This window comes from Gymnodraco acuticeps, unplaced genomic scaffold (genome assembly GCF_902827175.1).
Source record: "Gymnodraco acuticeps unplaced genomic scaffold, fGymAcu1.1, whole genome shotgun sequence".
Classification (NCBI taxonomy): domain Eukaryota; kingdom Metazoa; phylum Chordata; class Actinopteri; order Perciformes; family Bathydraconidae; genus Gymnodraco; species Gymnodraco acuticeps.
In genome coordinates, this window is record NW_022990270.1 from 2,598,454 (window position 1) to 2,618,093 (window position 19,640).

The 19,640-nt window shown below is 40.0% G+C and overlaps 1 protein-coding gene across 1 annotated transcript; it reads left to right on the plus strand.

Moving 5' to 3' along the window:
* Positions 1 to 999: 999 nt before the first annotated feature.
* On the plus strand, positions 1,000 to 18,120 carry LOC117549163 (ubiquitin-conjugating enzyme E2 Q2-like). Its single transcript, XM_034220813.1, has 13 exons — positions 1,000 to 1,730; positions 2,617 to 2,721; positions 5,162 to 5,284; positions 5,626 to 5,679; positions 7,186 to 7,326; positions 7,486 to 7,570; positions 8,483 to 8,543; positions 8,634 to 8,724; positions 8,820 to 8,878; positions 9,644 to 9,692; positions 9,804 to 9,899; positions 11,996 to 12,062; positions 14,081 to 18,120. The coding sequence occupies exons 1-13, from the start codon at positions 1,572 to 1,574 to the stop codon at positions 14,110 to 14,112; spliced, it is 1,122 nt and encodes a 373-aa protein (XP_034076704.1). The 5' UTR covers positions 1,000 to 1,571; the 3' UTR covers positions 14,113 to 18,120.
* The last annotated feature ends 1,520 nt before the right edge of the window (positions 18,121 to 19,640 follow it).

Consider the following 19,640-nt stretch of genomic DNA (forward strand, 5'->3'; position numbering starts at 1 on the left):
CAATATTTATAAGGCCATATTCTGTACTCATGAGGAAGTAACATTTAACAAACAAATGTTATGATTGGGGATAAATCCTTTTAAGACAAAACCCAAGAGCACACAATCCTGATCCTAAAAGTGAACATGCATTCATTAGCCTACTTCTTTACAAATCAGATGACTGGGCTCACACAGACTTACTAATGAAATAATTTTGGATGGGGATATCACATTTGCTTTTGTTCCTAGAAAGACTATTTTGTGACGTAGCTGGCTAAACTTTGATATCATCATTATTTTCATTGTTCATGTCCATTATTGTTTACTGTTACTTATATCATTATCTTGGCTACTTGGAGAATGTAATACATATATAAACACATTTGCTGTGTATTAATCTGTAACCTATAGTCACGGTTACATGCATTATTCTTTATGTTAACCTGTTAAGTGCCGGAAACCTGTAGTAAACAAGATGTTACAGACATGTGTCTTGTTTCTGTTAAGATATTCAACAATTAATGTATAATGAGTTGGAATTATATAACCTCATACAGGCTGAATAGGATTCATATGCTAAACTGAAAATTATACATCAAATGATATGTAGACAATACTGATGTAGCCTAGCCTAAATAGAAATAGTCAAACAAAGCCTGTAATAGAATTGACAAGCACGGTCTATGCACATTTCTGTAACAATTTATAATTAATTGAACAAATAATTATTTTCTGATCATTTGAAAGAATGACTACTGAGTCACAATAAATAAGACCAATTTGTGATAAACACTGCATCAGATAACATTTCCAGGGTAAATTAGGCCTAAATATAATGGATCAGTTTAATTCGGTTATGTAAAATCTGATGCAGGAAATTGAAAATTGGAATTATCCCTAACAAAAAACAAAATGACTTTGCTAAATTGTCCATGTATTTTATCCACTGTTGTAAACTTTCCTTTATTTTCTTACCTTGAAATAATGTGTTGACGCGCTGTATGCTGGGATTCTGCGGGGACGGGGAGGTTGCACAACGCCATCTTTAAACCCCACAAGAGGCCAGCTACAGTTGTACACCGGGATGAAAAACACTATCCCTCTACTGCGGGATATAAGTTCAGATCGTGGACATGGTGTGATCTTTCCCCGGTTGAGTCATCTATAAAGATCTGCTCGATGGGACTGTGAAGGAGAAGGTCACAGGACACAGTGAGGCCCTTAAAGTGTTGTTATCACAGACAGACAACAACAATAGACGGAAAGACAACAACAACGGACTAGCTCGCTAGCTCGCCCGCTAGCATCTTGCCAACCGCTGCGCTGTTTTCAAACGCTAACTGAAAGCTAGCTAACGTTAGCTAACTTAATCTGCAAATCTATCCGTTTGCGCTGACATTTAAACCGGACGTTGCTCATAGCTGGTACTGGGTATCAAGCTACACCAACCAAGGCAGACAGCCATTCCTTGCCCACATTTTAAAAACCAATTTATACTGACATTTGTGTTGTGGCTTTAGCTAGCTAAAAAAAGAGCTACGTCCCGACTTCTCCCCCTCCCCAGCGGCCCGGCCGGAGATGCGTGGAAGATGTCGGTGTCGGGGCTGAAGGCCGAACTGAAGTTTTTGGAGTCCATTTTTGATCCAAATCACGAACGTTTCAGGATCATTGACTGGAAGCCTGATGAGCTGAGCTGCCAGTTTAATGTGACTGGGGAAAAACTGTTAATAATCCACTGTAATATAACGGTAAGGGGATTTATACACTTCCCTTGTTGGGTTGTTAGCTAGCTGAAGTTAGCTGGTTAACGAGCTAACCAGGTAGCAGTCTACCATCAGTACTGTGCAATTTGATGCTATGCGGGAGATGTTTTGCGTAGTTCCATAAGCCAGTGTCAATGGTAGCTACGCAGTATTAATGGGGGGGAGGGGGGGGTTTGTTGTTCTGACAATCCAACATTTTACAGTGCTGCTAAGCCCCTAGCTGTTAGCTAACGCCGCACTCTGAATGCTAATGTCGCCACTTCAAATGTTACGTTATTTAATGATTTCTATGTTTAGCACTAGGTCATGCTAATTGACACGGAGATGTAGAGTAACTAAGTACATGTCCTCAAGTACTGTTCCTAAGTACCATTTTGATATACTCGTACTTTACTTGGGTAATTAAATTGTAATTGCCACTTTGTACTTCTCGCTAACTACAATTCACAGGTTACACACACTACATGTATTTAATACCTTTAGTTACTTTGCAGATTTGGATAAATTAAAGGAAATACAATTAAAATAAACATTCATAAGCTACCCTGCTGTTTGCAAAGTAATTCAACACATTAATGGATCAATAATCATAATCAAACAAATGATTTATATTATTAGAAAATGGGCCAATCTGCATAATGAGTACTATTACTTTTGGCACTTTAAGTATATTTTGATGCTAATAGTTTTATACTTTTACTTATGTAACATTTGTAAGGCAGGACTTATACTTGTAACCGAGTATTCCTACACTGTTATTTCTACTTTTACTTAAGTACAAGATAAGAGTACCTCTTCCACCTCTGCTAGTGTATATCATTCACATGTATTGATGTAACTGTCTCTCTTTTGCTGTGTCCCATGTCTTTAGGAATCTTATCCATCTACGCCGCCAATATGGTTCGTGGACTCTGACGACCCGAGCTTGGCGCAAGTTTTGGAGAGGTTGGAAGATGTGAGAAAAGGCAGCACCCTGGTAGTTATTTTTAATTCTTTTTTTCACTGTGTCACAATGTATGTACCATTTTATGAGGATCTCCTGACAAAATAACTTAATATTGCCAGAACATTTAGGTTTTGTGTGAACATTTATCAATAAACATACATTAGTAGAGACTAGGGACAGTTGCAACCCCTTTTTGCATCTATCTGAGATACTCAGACTATACGGTCCAGACCAACACGTTATTTATATATTAAACTTATGTGTGCTAATTCCCCCTACCATTTAAATATTAATATATATGATAGATTGCTCACAATATACTTTTGAAAGAAAAAAGTCAGATGTGGCAACGAACCCCACCCTAGGGACAGTTGCCACACACCTTGGGGACGGTTGCAACATGTTTAAATCGCTCTACTTTCACTATCACTAACTATTAGTGATGATAACTACTATTCACTAACCCTTACTTTCCTTATTTGTCTCAATGAGCATGATATTCTTAAATAAGTAATTGTCATACAATAATATCATATTTTAATTTATTTATACAATAATAAAAATAGCATTATTTAACTGTTTTATAACAGATTTTCATTACACTGCAGTAAACATGAACTGCAACCTTGGGATTTGGTTTAACTACCCTGCCTCACAAGCACTTTTGCATCTTCAACAAAGCAGTATAAATGTGTCTTTATCTTGTGATCCATTCAAGTTAACAAAGAGAATTGAGTCGTTACCACATCTGACTTAAAAGATAACGATTTTATCAAAACAAAGTTGATGTAGCTGCGACCATAATACCGTCATAGCATGTCTGTGTTATATGGCATAATAAAAAGACTACACTTTATTTGACTTAACCAAAGTGCTTGGCTGAGTATTGACCAGGCTGCCGCTCAGCAGGAGAATTGTCCTTGCATTATTGTGACATAATACCACCCTGCTGTGTTAAGCTCCATAGATAGGAGGCAGACAATTGTTGTGTTAAATAAGCCAGCTTTATTCTGAACTTTGGTTAGTTAAGCCAGCTATCTTTTAGATTTGTTAAACACTACATTACATTAGTATTGGATTTTAAATGTATATTCTAGACTAAATTTCACAACGTTTTAGTTCTACTTATTAACATTGTATGCATCATTCTTGAAGATGTGTGCTACATTTATTAGTTAAGGAGAATTTACTGATGCTGGTTGAGTTGTAGTTTTATATTTACAAGGTTTACAAACCTAGAAGGATTATCCCTTTTTCTATTTGGTGTTCAAGCATAAAAAACAACTTGCATGTGATGCATAAAAGTTTGTGACTCTGTATCTGGGTAATGGGTGGAAAATGTACAACTAAATAGGAACTGGCAGTGCTTCAGCAGATCAAATGGCTCAGTCATTAGATCATTGGGACAACCTTTGAGATCAACATGTCTATGAATTCACACTTGGAGTGTGTTTTGCTGAGGAGGCAGGAAGTGCAGTGTTGAGTGTGAGCTCTTGAGATCTATGGAACTTATTTATTAAATGCGCATGTAGCTGCCTTGCATATTCTGCTTCTGATTGGAGCTTTCGTAGTATATGCACTGAGAAATAAATCATTTTTTGCAACTACATGAAATATGTTCAGGCCTTAAACTGACAAACGGCATGCTGTATACAGTTTGCTCTTCTACATCACTCACTATAATATTATGTCACACTATTGAACTTATCTGTTGTTCATATCAGCTACTGCCTCCAAAGGATTACTATGGTACTCTAGCATTCTTAGGGGGTGTAAATATTGTTTAAGATACAAGTGTTGAGTTTTGTGTATGATCGATTCTTGAGAAATCTTCCAGCAGGAAAATCAAAGTCCAAGCAATCAGCCCATTTTGAATGTGCACATTTTGAGCATGCACTAGTACAAATACAAGTGACTTGGTAATCCATCATGGTTCATTACATTACACTACATTTCATTTAGCTGACGCTTTTATCCAAAGCGACTTACAATAAGTGCGTTCGACCAAGAAGATACAAACTTGAAGAAAACAGAATCTTATAAGTACATCAGGTTTCATAGAGCTAAAACATTTCAAGTGCTACTCAACTGGCTTTAGATAAGCCAGTCCTTTGTTAGTATATAAGTGCTTTGTTAGTAATTTTATTGCTCGAAGTGGAGTCGAAAGAAATTAGTTTTCAGTCTGCGCCGGAAGATGTGCAAGCTTTCTGCTGTCCTGATGTCAATGGGGAGCTCATTCCACCATTTTGGAGCCAGGATAGCAAACCCACGTGTTTTTGCTGATGGGAACTTGGGTCCTCCTCGCAGTGCGGGTGCAGCGAGCCGTTTGGCTGATGCAGAGCGGAGTGCACGTGCTGGGGTGTATGGTTTAACCATGCCGGCAATAGTTTTCTGATGTAGCTGCATCTGCCATCTTAACCCGTTTATCTAACTCTGCATCCCCTTGTCTTTTGTGGTTCCTCTCCCCCAGCTTTTGCAGCAGTTGAAGAAACTCATATGTGACCTCTGTCGACTGTACAACCTTCCCCAACATCCAGATGTGGAGATGCTGGACCAGCCCCTGCCTGCGGGGCCCGTGGCTCCAGACCGAAAGGCAATGCTTCATAGTTTACTCCTGTGACATACGTCCCCATTGCACAACCAGGACATGGCCAGTATTTGATTACTTTTAAGAAATAAGGCATCAATATTCAACTAAGGATGTCTTATTATGCACTTCTGAACCACTTTTGCTGAGTATTACAATAGCAGCCTGCACTACAGAGGGCCTTGGTGCATTATATGAAGTTATTCTCTAAATGTATCAATATGCTCTTCCTGTTGTTATGGGTCAGTACAATGTGGTTTTATGAAAAATAAACAATCAGATGTGGGAGTCTCTGTCAGGGGACTTTATACAACTTGACTCAATTATTTGTTTGTGTGTTTGTATAGCATGGGACAGAAGAGGTCACATCTGAAGAAGAAGAGGAAGAAGAGATGGGAGAGGTAAGTTGTGTTTACGGCTTGATGCCCTGTAATAAAATATTGTATTTCCCTCGCATCTTAACCAAGAGGAATGTTAGTCTGCCAGTATTGCATGCTCCTATGGTATATGCAAATACAAAGGCCAGTGTTTGAATATATTATGACTGGTATGTCTGTTCTAATCCCCCCTCCCAATATATTCACATGATTATTGTCTTTACATTTGATTGGATTATAGGTACCACTTTACAATAAGACTACCCTTATAAAGGGTTTACGAATAGTTTGTAATTCATTCATTAATTAGGTTGTGAACACTTTATAAATCATTAATAAGCTTTTATAAGAAATGAGATGAACAGGGCAACTGTGACCGGTTGCTTGCCAAATAGTGAGCCCACATTTATCTGTACTGCTAAGTCTTATATTGGCTACATAGCTTACTTCGTCTCCTTCATCAGCCAGCATCCTTGGTATCTGTTGCTCACTGAGTTGATTCTCGCTAAGTAGCCAGTATAAGGCTTAGTCATCTTGCCAAATAGTGAGCCCACATTTATCTGTACTGCTAAGCCTTATTATAAATGGTAGTAACTCATTAATACATGGTGATTTGTTTTACACTTTACAATAAGGCTCCCTTTCGGCAACTATAAATGTTAGTAACTCGTAAATAAATGGTCATAAGAGATGCCAAGAAACATCAAGATGGATGCGGGGGAATCAACTCAGTGAACAACAGATACCAAGGATGCTGGCTGATGAAAAACACGAAGTTAGCTAGGTAGCTAATATAAGACTTAGCAGTACAGATAAATGTGGGCTCACTATTTGGCAAGATGACTAAGCCTTATATTGGCTACCTAGCTTACTTCGTGTTCTTCATCAGCCAGCATCCTTGGGATCTGTTGTTCACCGAGTTGATTCTCGCTAAGTAGCCACTATAACGCAGCGTCCACACGGCGGCGTGCGTTGAAGCTTGCCGGCGGGCGTGTCTGAAACTCGACCAACAACCAATCGCATGAATCTCCCGCCCCGGACACACAAGCACGCGGTTTGATTGGCTAGAGCTCGTACTGGCATATGATTTGATTGGCTGACGCTTCCGTCAAAGCTTCAAAAGTTGAACATTGCTCAACTTTTGAAGCGAGCAACGCGACGCTCCCACAATGCAGTTCGGCAAAGCTTGACGTCACCCCATTCAAAGTGAATGGGCACGCCGCTGTCTTGCCAAATAGTGAGCCTGTGTTGACGTATGAAAACTATGATAGAACTGGTTTATAAATGGTTCTTAATGATTAATAAAGTGTTTACAACCTAATTCATAACCTAATTATAAACCCTTTATGAATCCTTTATAAGGGTAGTCTTATTGTAAAGTGGTACCGGATTATAACCTAGTTGTCCTTGATATTTATTTATTTCCTGACTTGGCACTGGCTTTGATCCCTAAGCTATTGTTGCATGTTTTGCTTTTTTGAAAACCATGAAGGATTTAAAACGTCTAAAATATCAAATATGAACCAACAGGACATAGAGGATCTGGACCACTATGAGATGAAAGAGGAGGAGCCTGTGGATGGGAAGAAATCTGAGGACGATGGCATCGAGAAGGAGAATCTGGCCATCCTGGAGAAGATCCGAAAGAACCAGAGGCAGGACCACTTAAACGTAAGTCTTTATTCAGGAACGTACATATTTCTGTGAAGGTCTTATGTAACATCATGTGTCATATATCCTAACAGATAACAGGCTTATCCTCACAGTGGCTTGCAAAGAAATGTGTTTTTTTGTCTTTCTTCTTAAGAATTGTTGTTTTGACCTTCGCAGGGAGCGGTGTCTGGATCTGTGCAAGCGTCTGACCGCCTGATGAAGGAGCTCAGAGAGATCTACAGGTCTCAGAGTTACAAGACAGGTATGCTGTTAGACAAGGTTCAATGTGCTTTGGTGCAGATCTGAGGGGAAATAATAATGTCTCGCTGGAAACTCGCAAAGATATACAAACCCTTGCACACAATACTCATCGATGTTATCCACTTTGTGTGATTGACTAGTGGTGGTTTCCATCAAGCGGTGCAATTAGGGTTGGGTACCATTAACATTTGAAGCAGTTTTAGTACCTTGTATTTGTATACCGGTACCTATTTGAAATACTTGACTCTCTGTAATGACAAACGTGTAATTCATTTGACTTAAACTTAATTGTACACCCCACACAAAAAGAAAAATGAATGTCCTTACCTCCATCTCCCTTCCCCCAGCCTTCCGTAAGACATCCAGTCTGTTTCCAGGGCAGAGCGTGACTGACACACACACCATAGTGTCTCAGGGGAAGCACATCCAAGACACGTTGCCCTGGACAGCTTTGCATTTCACATTACAAATTCTGCAGCGTACGTTGTCTGTGTTGAGTTTTTAATAATCACTCGCTCGCCAGCTTGCTGACTCTCTCTGCATCGCATCATATTCACTCGCCAAGATACGCTCTCAGGTGCCCAAAGATACATTTAATGTAATTCGGTAGTACGGACATGTTCTCTCCACTAAGTAGTGAGTTTGGTTCCCAATCCTTAATTGCAGTAAATAAACCATCATGTTTAAGTTTAGTTATGCAAAACTCCAAAGGTGCCTAATGCTTTTTGTAACCTACTGTTACTTGCGGCCATCTCTTGTATGCTTAAGTGAAGGCTATAGGTATATTGACTTGCTATTGGCTTATTAAAGAACATTTAAAATACTTTTCCTTTTGAACAATGTTCCATTCAATTGCTTTACAGAACCTTGCGTTAGGAAACTTCTGAGAACTCTTTTTAAATGTGTTTTTCAGGCATCTATTCAGTGGAGCTTGTTAACGACAGCCTGTACGAATGGCACGTCAAACTAAGGACGTAAGTAATCGGGACCTGCTCTCATTTTTTATTTTCCTTCATGTCGGTATAAATAAAAATGGACTAATTGCATCATTTAATGACCAACAGAGTGGATCCAGATAGCCCCTTACACAGTGATTTACAAGTCCTAAAGGAAAAGGAAGGAATGGATTACATTTTACTGAACTTCTCATATAAAGTGAGTACATTTGACTCTGCATTAATTAAAGTGAAACACCATTTTGTAGTCTTTGAAGTCTGTTCATTTACTGTTTTTGCTTGTCATTTTTCCAGGATAACTTCCCTTTTGATCCACCGTTTGTCCGAGTGGTCTCGCCTGTGCTGTCCGGAGGGTGAGTTCTTTTAGCTGATACTCACTCGTTCCATCCCAATTGATTATTTTCTTATTTGGGGTTGACTAATGGCACATTTCCACTGCAGGGCCTCGCTCGGTATGGCTAGGCCTCGTTAGGCCTTGGTAGGCCAGGCTCACTTTATGCTGCGTTTCCATTACAGTTTAGTAGCTGGGGCAGTAACTATAGTAACGCAGTGTAGGCGGAGCCGTGACGTCATCTTCAATGGAACCACAAAACCAACATCAGCTGTTAGCCCTCAGAGCTCACAGCTCCTCATATCTGTTCAGAAACTAGACAAAAGTTAAACAAGTACAAACCACAGACTGCCTGTGTCATGGAGAATACAGTCGCTGGTTTATTTATGTCTGTATAGGCCGTTGTTGTGAGTGTGGACGGTCGGAGCATATACAACGTTAGCTTAGCCAAGCTCCATTCAGAAAACAAGCATTTTAAAAGGGTTTTTCGCTGCCGTCTGTCTGCAGACTTGTCAAAGCATTAATTCATGGTCTTTACTAACCGGTATCAGTATGTAGTTACTTCGGCATCATTTTGAAACGTGTATTACAATTAAATCACGGTCAAATATGTTCATTTTGTTGTAGTTGTAGCCCCCTTGCCAGCGATTCTCTCTCTAGTTTAGCATGCTCACCCTGGTTGTTGGCCTGGAAAGAACCTGGATTTTGGAGGGCCAGAACAACTGAAACAGTACCTGCTAGCCATTATGAACAAACTGTTTAAAAGTGGCCTTTTTCCTTTGTTCAGGTATGTTCTTGGAGGAGGTGCCCTGTGCATGGAGCTTCTCACCAAACAGGTATCTCAAGTGCAAATGGATGTGAATTTGCACTGAATAATATATGATTGGAACTTTGGATTATATTGGCATCTGTTTTACATTTGTTACTCTTTGATGTTCCGATTGCAGGGTTGGAGCAGTGCCTATTCCATTGAGTCTGTCATCATGCAGATCAATGCCACTTTAGTCAAAGGAAAAGCCAGAGTGCAGTTTGGAGCCAATAAAGTAAGTGAGAAAGCGCCCGACGTGTCGTTCTCAAATCAGGAAATGCTCTTTTGATAATGTGGAGCTCACATGATGGATGTTATGGAGGACCAGAGTCTTCTGTGCGTTACTTTGTTCATTAAATGCGAGCAGGGTTGGAGGTGCCGCGTGTCACTTCTGGATTGGCCTAGTTAGATTGTTATCTTTTTTTCTGCTGTCATTTGTACTTTTCATGTTCCCTATTCTGGCTTCTGAGTTTGATAAGTCCATGGAGGCACACCCTATTTTAGTCATGTTTGATGTAGACTTGAAGTAGTTTGTGTTACTGTTTTTTAGTTTAATGTGTTTAGGTCTTATCCTTTCCTAATATGATAAAAGCAGTTTAAGCTTATGTGCAACCGGGATTATGTTTAAACATGTTTTCTTTTCCTTAATATTTGATATATTTTGATAGTTTTAAATGTAATGGGTTCATTGATTAGCTAATGCCTCTTACAGCAGACCCCCCCCCCCCCCCCATGGGCAATAAGGTCTTGTTGCATAATATTAGCATTAGTGGAGTTATTTTGATCAGAAAGCAATCTGTATTTTTGTCAACCAAAAGTGGATCATTAACAGTTTATACACTAGAGCTCACGGGAGTAAAGGCTCAGTGTTGTGTCGGAGGCAAAATACTCAGTGAGATTTAAATGAAAATGTGTTTATGCTAAAGCTAAAAAAGTACTGTAACAAATAATTCATGACTAATGTATGATGATCTTGACTCTTATACAACATTCTATCAACGGCTGTAACCTGAGTATTAAGTCAACACCTGTCTCAGCCTGGGTTAAGCACTTAATCTGAAACAACTCCACATAAGTATGAAAAGGTGAATACGGCTTCCTCAAAATCTATAGAATGGCGACAGTCAGCACAGCCCATGCAGTGAAAGCAGCACTGTCCCTCTGTGTACGCACAGGATGCATTCAGGCACACTCTTTAGTGCAGGACACCTTTGCTTCTGCAGCTCAGAACCCCACACACAACCACATACTCGTATAAAATGCTAGATGCCTCCTTTGTAAATAAGCTGTTACTGTAGACATGTGCAACTTGTACCCCTCTCGCGCGGGAAGTCTTCTTCGCTGCTTTTGGTGTGTTTTGTGGCAGAAGTACAGCGCCACTTACAGGCCCGGCATATGTACTACAGCGTCTCCAGCTCCTTCGAGCGGTCTCGTGTGAACGGACACGTTTCTGGTGCCTGTTGCGTGTGGACGGAAGACTTTTTTGAATTTGGTTCCTTTGCGTTACCGTTCTCGTGTGGCTCCAGTCTAAGGCTCACAAGGAACGTTTTAGACAAGTCTGTAGTAGGGCTGCTTATTTTAATTTTTTGGTTTTTCAGTTGTATTATACTTAAACTTCAGGGTAATCAACTGTTAAAAACATACTGTTCAAATGGATAATCGTTTTTTAATATTCGTGATATCAATTATTGACCCAAATAATCGAGATTATGATTTTTGCCATAATGGAGCAGCCCTAGTCTGTAGGCCAGTCCTAATTTCCCCCGTAGATTAATATAACCCAAGCTAGACAGTTAATACAAATATAAAAAAGACTTGTAAGCCACCGTATTCTCAGGCTAACATGATGTCATTGTTGGAGTAAGTGGCACAAAAAAACCAAGATGAACAATGTTTTGGATCAATAAAGTAGGAAAGAGTTTTGCCAAGGGGACAATATTATTCCTGCCTCGTATCCAAGTTGGTTGAGCTTTTAATTGACTGGAAGTGTTTGATTATGGTAACACTCTTTAGCTGGATGTTCCCTGTAAAAGACTTCTTCCAGGAAATGTTGTGCTGAGTTCATGGCAATGTATTCCCCCCTAATATAGTAACTATAATTTGACTAGTATAACCTCTATCATACATAATTGTACAAAGTCTTGTGTTTTTCTTTGCAGTGAATGGAAATGAAGTGATGCGGTTTTTCCTTATTGAATATAAAGAGAAAGGAAGAATCTTTTTGCTTTGCTATGTTTTTGCTTACAGGAAACGTGTGTCCTTGCTGTTTCTTGTTCTGCACTGCGGTCACAAACCCAAGCTTGATTTAGTTTCTTTCCTCTTTTGATGCAGAACCAGTACAATCTTGCCAGAGCACAGCAGTCGTACAAATCCCTGGTTCAGATCCACGAAAAGAACGGTGAGTGTCGTTGTCTCCAGTTTAATACGGAGTGCCTTACTGACCGTGTTTACTGCAACCAAATCCTGTGTGTGTGTGTGTGTGTGTGTGTGTGTGTGTGTGTGTGTGTGTGTGTGTGTGTGTGTGTGTGTGTGTGTGTGTGTGTGTGTGTGTGTGTGTGTGTGTGTGTGTGTGTGTGTGTGTGTGTGTGTGTGTGTGTGTGTGTGTGTGTGTGTGTGTGTGTGTGTGTGTGTGTGTGTGTGTGTGTGTGTGTGTGTGTGTGTGTGTGTGTGTGTGTGTGTGTGTGTGTGTGTGTGTGTGTGTGTGTGTGTGTGTGTGTGTGTGTGTGTGTGTGTGTGTGTGTGTGTGTGTGTGTGTGTGTGTGTGTGTGTGTGTGTGTGTGTGTGTGTGTGTGTGTGTGTGTGTGTGTGTGTGTGTGTGTGTGTGCTATAGATACCAACGATGCACAACATGCCTTTTGATAATGAAATGGATACATACAAATGGCCTTCCTATGACGCCCATGTCTAATATCTATTATGAGCATACTTCTAAAGCGTTATATCGGTTTATAGTACAGTATGGTTATAGTTTGCAATCAGAAATATTCAAAATGCTTTATAACTGTAAGCATAATATATTATAAAACAGTTAAAAAAAGATATACGATCAAGTATCATTACTTCATCATTGTCCCTCACTGACTTTTCTATTCGCAAGTATCATAGTCCACACCACTATAAAACACATTATATCCCTACTTTTCGTTAAAAGACATTATAATATTTGTATAAAGCATTATATTTAACAGTTTTAGTGTGAATATAGGTTACTCTCAGTGTACCCATTCTGTATATTTGTATTTTAAACAACCCTGCTTGTATGACCTAAACTGCGTAGTCAGGGATTCTTAAGAGTTGGTATTTTTTAAATGCATCTTTTTTGATTTCCTATAAATCTATAATGAACTGATATAAAAGGTTTTATTGGTGTTGGTTGGAAATCAGAATATGGGTGCTCTGGTTATTAACTATACTCTATTATAAAAGATTACAAATGTCCTTATGGTCTTAAAGGTGGGGTAGGTCATTCACTTCAGAAACACTTTGTTATATTCCATGGAATGCTCTTCACATCCCGATAGCAATACATATACGCTGTAAAAAGCACGACCTATCATCTGAGCCGGCCCGGCTAAAATAACTGGATGGCCTACCTGCCTGTCAGCCTTCCATCTGGGCACAAACTTATCTCGTGCCCTCATTGGTCATGTGCGCGTTCGTGTGTGTTGGAGGAGGGGCTCTGTGAGGAAGTCTGAAGGAAGGGGCAGATTTTTTTCGGCTGCGTATTTTCAAATTCCAGCGCACTCGAGCTGCTTTCTCCATTCTTACCTACCTACCTTTAACAACTATGATGTTATATTATTTTTGATATTGCTTACTCAATTAATCGTATTTTAATCGCAATTACGATTTTGGCTTGCAACGATTATGAAAACAACGTATCGAAATAATTGAAATAAAACGATTATTTATTATTTTATTTTTTTGGTTTTTCAGTTGAATTATACTAACAGTTGAGGGTAATCAACTGTTAAAAACATACTGTTCAATTTTTTTTAATAAATGGATGTTTTCAAAGTAAATGGATAATCGTTTTTAATAATCGTGATATCAATTATTGACCCAAATAATCGAGATTATGATGTTTGCCATAATCGAGCAGCCCTACCTCGCACCACGCTGCATTTTAAAAACAAAAAGTGCAGTTAAAAAATGTACATTATTTTTTGCCAGGCTATATTTAATTGCAGTAGGACATTTGAGAGATCAAAGCCTGACTAAATGTTTTATAAAGCCTTACCAAAACGAAAACACTGATTTGGTTCTATAAGGAACCAGATGAGGTTGTAAATGAAGGTAAAGCCAGGCAATAATGGTGCAAATGAAAAAAAGCTTCTAATGCTGGCGTCCTGTTGACTCCACATTGTTGTTTTTGTTTACTGTACAGTCATTCCTTGTTGTTTTTTCTTCATTCAGGCTGGTACACACCCCCTAAGGAGGACGGCTAAAACACTCCTGCCTTTCCTGCACTGGGACCACATGTCTTTGTTTATTTTCTCCTTGCGACCAATATATTTTTGTTTTAATCCCGCAAACCATTTTTGTTCTGATCTCCAAACCAATTTCCTCATTCAGTGCCCACCCAGATACTAGCACATACACACACCTGCAAGTTAAATCCAAACTCATCAGCTACTCTCCTCGATATTTATCTCTCTGTACATCTGTGGTCTGATACAATCTCTTTCCATTGCGACATTCATTCCATGCTCCTGGTGGACTAAATGTCGTGCTCACTCGGCCTTTGGGTGAGGTGTTGAGCATGCCACGGTCACCTGCTGGCTGAGAGTTGAAAGGTGCAGCATGGCTTTATCTGCCAGCAGAGTGTGAGGCTGAGGGACACATACTGGATCCCTGACATGTTGCAGTGGTGGCTGGGAAGGACATTTAAATGCTGGTGGAAGAACCTCTTCCCTTTCTCTCCATGGACGGCCTCTGTAATATTGTGCTCGTGTATTATCTTCGCAATGCCAAGATCCCTCCGTCTAGAATAACACGCTTCTGAGGCTCGCTTGCTTTCAAACTTCTTATCCTTTTTAAAGCACGAAAGCCCAGAGGTTGGGAGGAAGATAAAGAGACTTTAGCCGGCTGGGTGGGACAGCCCATAATGACAAACGGCATCCCGCTGAGACCACGGTCTTCATCATCATCATCATCACAACCAGCAGCTTTCCGTCTCGCTGCAGGAGAGGTTGGAGCGCCGTCGCTTTGCAACCCAAAAACCTGGCAAAGCAGGGGCGCGTTTGGTTTGGATCACACTGTAATGTAGTCGATTTGAACTCCACGTGTAAACATGTAAATTTGTATTTCTGCAAAATGATTTAATTGTTTATAATGTAACCTTGTCTGGGTCTTTGACTGGGCAAAGACTGTATTACTATATACCCTTGACTATTAGCAGCAAGGGCATTGCAACTTCTCAAGACCCGTTTAGAATAAGAAAACGTTGCTTCATGGATACTCTTGCAGAAGGAAACAAAAGTACACCGTGATCTTATGTAAGCTTAATGACTACTGCAGTTTTGTTCTCTCTCTTCTTTTTGTTTTAAACTATTGATTTGTAATCCTCATGTTATTGGCAGCATCGACAGGACCATTCCCCCTTATTTGATGGCACCTCCCTCTTTACTACAACGGCCTAACAATAATGGCATGAACACACAGCTGTTGGTTTGGCTTCTCGTATCTAATCACTCAAACCCGATGAACCTCAGTAAGGCAATGCAGTGAAGACACAGTCTTGTGGAGTTTTGTTGTACTGGAGAACATTAGTCTTAACAGTGTAGTCACCTGCTTAGTTCTTGTAGCTGGTTCACATCCTGAGCACTTTGCCAATCCTGCAGTCCTTACAGTCTGGAGGAAAAAGTGACCTTTTGTCCTTCTGACTTTTCCTGTTTTCTTTCTTCGTCTTTTTGTTTAAATGCAGCCAGAGTTTTCAAATTCACAGCAATAGTCTCGACCGCATACCTTCTGGCTTCACCTGGGAAGATCGACTGGACTCTGTTCCGTTTTCCAGAATATTTGTGTAGGTTTGATAATTATTTGTTCAGATTTGCCACGGGAGGGACCCAGCTCTTCCCATTACCACCTCTCTGGTTACTATTCATAACCACTCTCAGCGCCGCTGTACCCCTCAGCGCGCTGGGTCTTTGATGTAATGTGAATAATATGCAGAAAACTGTGTGGAGCATTCCAAATAATGCAGTTACACGTTTGTTGTGGGTGTTCTATTGTGTGGTTACTTGCATTGTTTTAAGTATATTGTCCTGAAAACCAGCATAGAAAGCTTAGTTATGCTAATTCATGCGGTCATTCCTCAGTTGATTTAGAATTTCCTCAGTGATACTAACCCTAGTCACAACACCAATATTTTGGAAACAGGTAGAGATGGGTATGAAACATCGTATTCAGCACATGTCGGACGACTTGCAGGATATGAATAACGAGTGTCACCTCACCTCTTCAAGCAAAAAAATAAAATAGCCCGACGTGAGTATGGATCATCGGCATGGTTGTTAGCTGTTGTGATGCCATCGGTAATGTACTAATCACTTCATTCTGGTCACTTTGTTGAGCCCACCCCTGCATTCTCTGGAGAAGCAAACTCAGGAATACATTCTGCACACTCGACTTTGCTAAGGATCGCTTCAGAATCTCGTCACGAAATGCAAGATTGAATGTGTCAATCTTTCCTTTGGGCCATTTTAAAACAACCAAGAGGCATCGCAGTGCTGTCGAATTGCACACACTTTCTGAATAAACGTTGAGGTATAATAATTATTAAGCAATTGTTTTGGAATGAGCAGGGTTTTCGCTCTCGCCCTCAGATTAACCTGCGCTTGACGAGGGGTTCACGACACGACACATCGACCCTTGTCTCTTTGATATTGCTGTATTTTGCATGTCAATATATCAATGGGTGTTTTTCCCCAAGCTACTGAAGGCAAAGAGTGGTGGGTTAGGGTGGTAATAAGACTAGATGTATCCGTTTTTTCATAATTGTTTACTTGTGGTTTCCTACATCAGTGCACAGGGGGAGTTATCCCTGTGTGCCGCTTACTGAACCAGGTCAGATACTCTGAGACACTCGGGCTTACGAGACCTCCTGACTGCTTGGATCACCTTTTTAAAGAGGCCAGGATTCCCAACTAAAGTAGCAGACTTGTGTGCCATCTGAACAATTGTTAGCCCACACCTTGAACCTGACCTTTGGAATAATGGTGTACTCCGAGTCTGTAGTGCACTGAGTAACAGCTTCTCTCACACCGACTCCTGTCGTCTGACTAACAGAAACCTTCTCTGCTTGGCGAGCCACATATTGGTCTGAGGTGTGAGTGAGCCTGACTCTGGGTTCTTTACCTTGCTTCATTAACTGCAGTGGCCGGGTTATAAAGTTATGCACTGTAAGCATGCTTTGGTTTGGTTCCCTTTTTCTTTTTTTTCATTGCAAGGGTGATTTTGACCATGTAAAGTAATTTGTAAACTTGCATCAAGTTTATAAATAAAGAATTTTATGAAATATGTCTTATTTTGTTCTAATAAAAGTTGTTCAGTATGTATGTATGTATCAGTAGGAAATGTGGAAGAGTCAATCTGAAATGTCTGATATGAAAATGTATCACCCGTAATCAGGAACAGTTAAACATATAATGAGCTGACTTTGGTACTAATACTTCTTATTAGGTCAAACTGGATCCTTTGTTGCAGTGAAATGCTACTCGTATGTGCGTTGCATCACCCACTATCCTACAATTAATTTACAGTAGAGCTGACGTAATGTTTTCATAAAATAATGGGGAAAAAATGCTGTTTTCAGTCTCGAGTATTGAGTTTCTTTGCTTTTGGCTGTTATATATATATATATAATACACTTAATAGGTTTTTTAGACTCACAAAGAAAGACATTTTAAGACACTACTTTTGTCTCCAACAATTATATAGATTAAACAATTAATGGAGATAACAATTAATCATTTAATTTAATCTGACTAAGTTGTGGAGCCCTATAACTGAGCTAAATGTCCACTTTCCGGGTAATGTATTCCTGGTGTTTCCAAAAATACAGGTTAGTTTTCCTCCAGAGCTGCAGTCAACATTCAGCAGGTCAGCAACCCTTAGCCTTTCAACATACATTACTCAAGCTCTTGTTGGGCTTTAAAGTGGCTCAAAGTATGCTATTGATTATCTAACCAAAACATTAAAGTGTTATGATTTAATGTACACTTTAACGCAGGTAATTTATATCTCTTAAGAGCGGTACACATGCATAATGTTAAACAGGAGATGGCTAAAACATACAGTACATCACATCTCCCCATCAGATGAGAAGTTGCAGCCAAAGCTAGTACCATTTAAACAGAGAGTTAACAGCAGGTTGCAGTTGGTAAAAATCTGATTTTGAAACTGCTTGTTTTGCTGGTGATTTCGTTGTTATACAAATAAATGTTTTCTTTGTTCATCGCTTACCAATTATGTTCTTGGATTTCCACTGTCTCTCTTTGTGTGTGTTTCTGTGTGTACTAGAAATCCCCACTAGATGGTGGTGTAACTCCAGACTTGTTTGTTAGTCACTGGCGACTCCTGTCTCTGTGTAACATCAGTCAGTAGTTGATGCTCCATTATAAAACTCAACATGCTCTTACCATCTCTAGATCATTTCCTTCAAGGTTGAATCTCTGAATGAAGGTCCTTCCATTGAGAGAGTGGATTGCTATTGATGATACACAGTCTGATATGGACAGCTCATATTCTCCACGAGTGTGTTTGAGTCAGATATTGTAATGGTGGGTTGGCGACACAGATGTCAGTATTATGATAAATAGCTAAATCAATTCTCATCAGGTCTTATGAGATCAGGAGGGCTGCAGTAGATAACAGTGTGACCCATTGAGTCTGCGATCGATCATGTTGTTGCAGCCTAGATAGTTATGGATATAGGAAATCAAACCAAGAGTGTCATTTTTCATGATATTGGGCATCTAATTCAAATCAAATTGCAGCTTTTAGTGAGGTGAGAGAGAGAGAAATGGATCTCTGCCCTTCACTAACGACAGACTCTGACTATTATTGTAGCACCTTATTTATTCTTATTTTGATTAAGGTCACCTATTATACAAAATATACTTTACATAAACATGTGTCCTCTCTGTGTAAAAAGATTCTCTCTCTTTTTGTCCTGATCCATTTATAGTTAAAAACCTGTCTGAAAATGAGCTGATCAGATTTTGGCCACTTTATGTCATAACGATTTTTTTGACTTGTGTAACCATTAGCCAATCACCAACCAAGGTAACCCCCCCCCCCCCCAACCTTATCACCTGAATCTCCTCCTAGAGCACCATTGTGTTCTTTTTAACCAAATCTCTCTCAGAGGGGCGTGGGGAGGGGCTCCTTATTTTCATCTAAAGTAACAGACAGAGAATCAGCACTTTGGAAACAGGGCTGAAACAGAGGGGATTATGGGTAATGCTGCAATGATCTGCTTGGTGTTTGGAGCCAAACACTTCAGAGACATGTTTTGTATATATCTGAGACCTATATTAAAGTAATGAAAAACAGTATAATAGGGGACCTTTAAATAGTTGTTTATTTGTGTATTTCGCTTGCTGGACTCTTGGCCAGAGAGGAGCATGTCTCATCATCCAAATACAGCCAATCGGTTTGTCCAGCCAGTTGCTTTCCCCAGACTCAACACTGGTGCGGAGGTAAGAGGCTGTGCATCTGTGATGAACTGGCCGCTGCCCACACTGAGGCAGCAGGAAACAGCTGACTCCCTCCTCCACCCTGGGCCACAGCACACGGTTGAGCTGCATCAGAATCAGCTGGAGTTGATTGATAGCCTGCAGCTTCACGGGTGCATCCATCAGAGCCTGACTTACATCGCTCTGCCACCCATCACTAACATACTCAAGTGTAAACCCAGAGTCTGACTGAATGTATTATGAAAGATGGAGGAATTTAGTGTTGGTCTTGGGGA

Bases quoted from the DNA above. Each gene is read 5' to 3' on its own strand.
- LOC117549163 (XM_034220813.1), top strand. From the start codon at position 1,572: ATGTCGGTGTCGGGGCTGAAGGCCGAACTGAAGTTTTTGGAGTCCATT. The intron at 7,571-8,482 runs GTATGCTGTTAG...TGTGTTTTTCAG, and splicing joins GTCTCAGAGTTACAAGACAG to GCATCTATTCAGTGGAGCTT. The intron at 9,900-11,995 runs GTAAGTGAGAAA...CTTTTGATGCAG, and splicing joins TGCAGTTTGGAGCCAATAAA to AACCAGTACAATCTTGCCAG.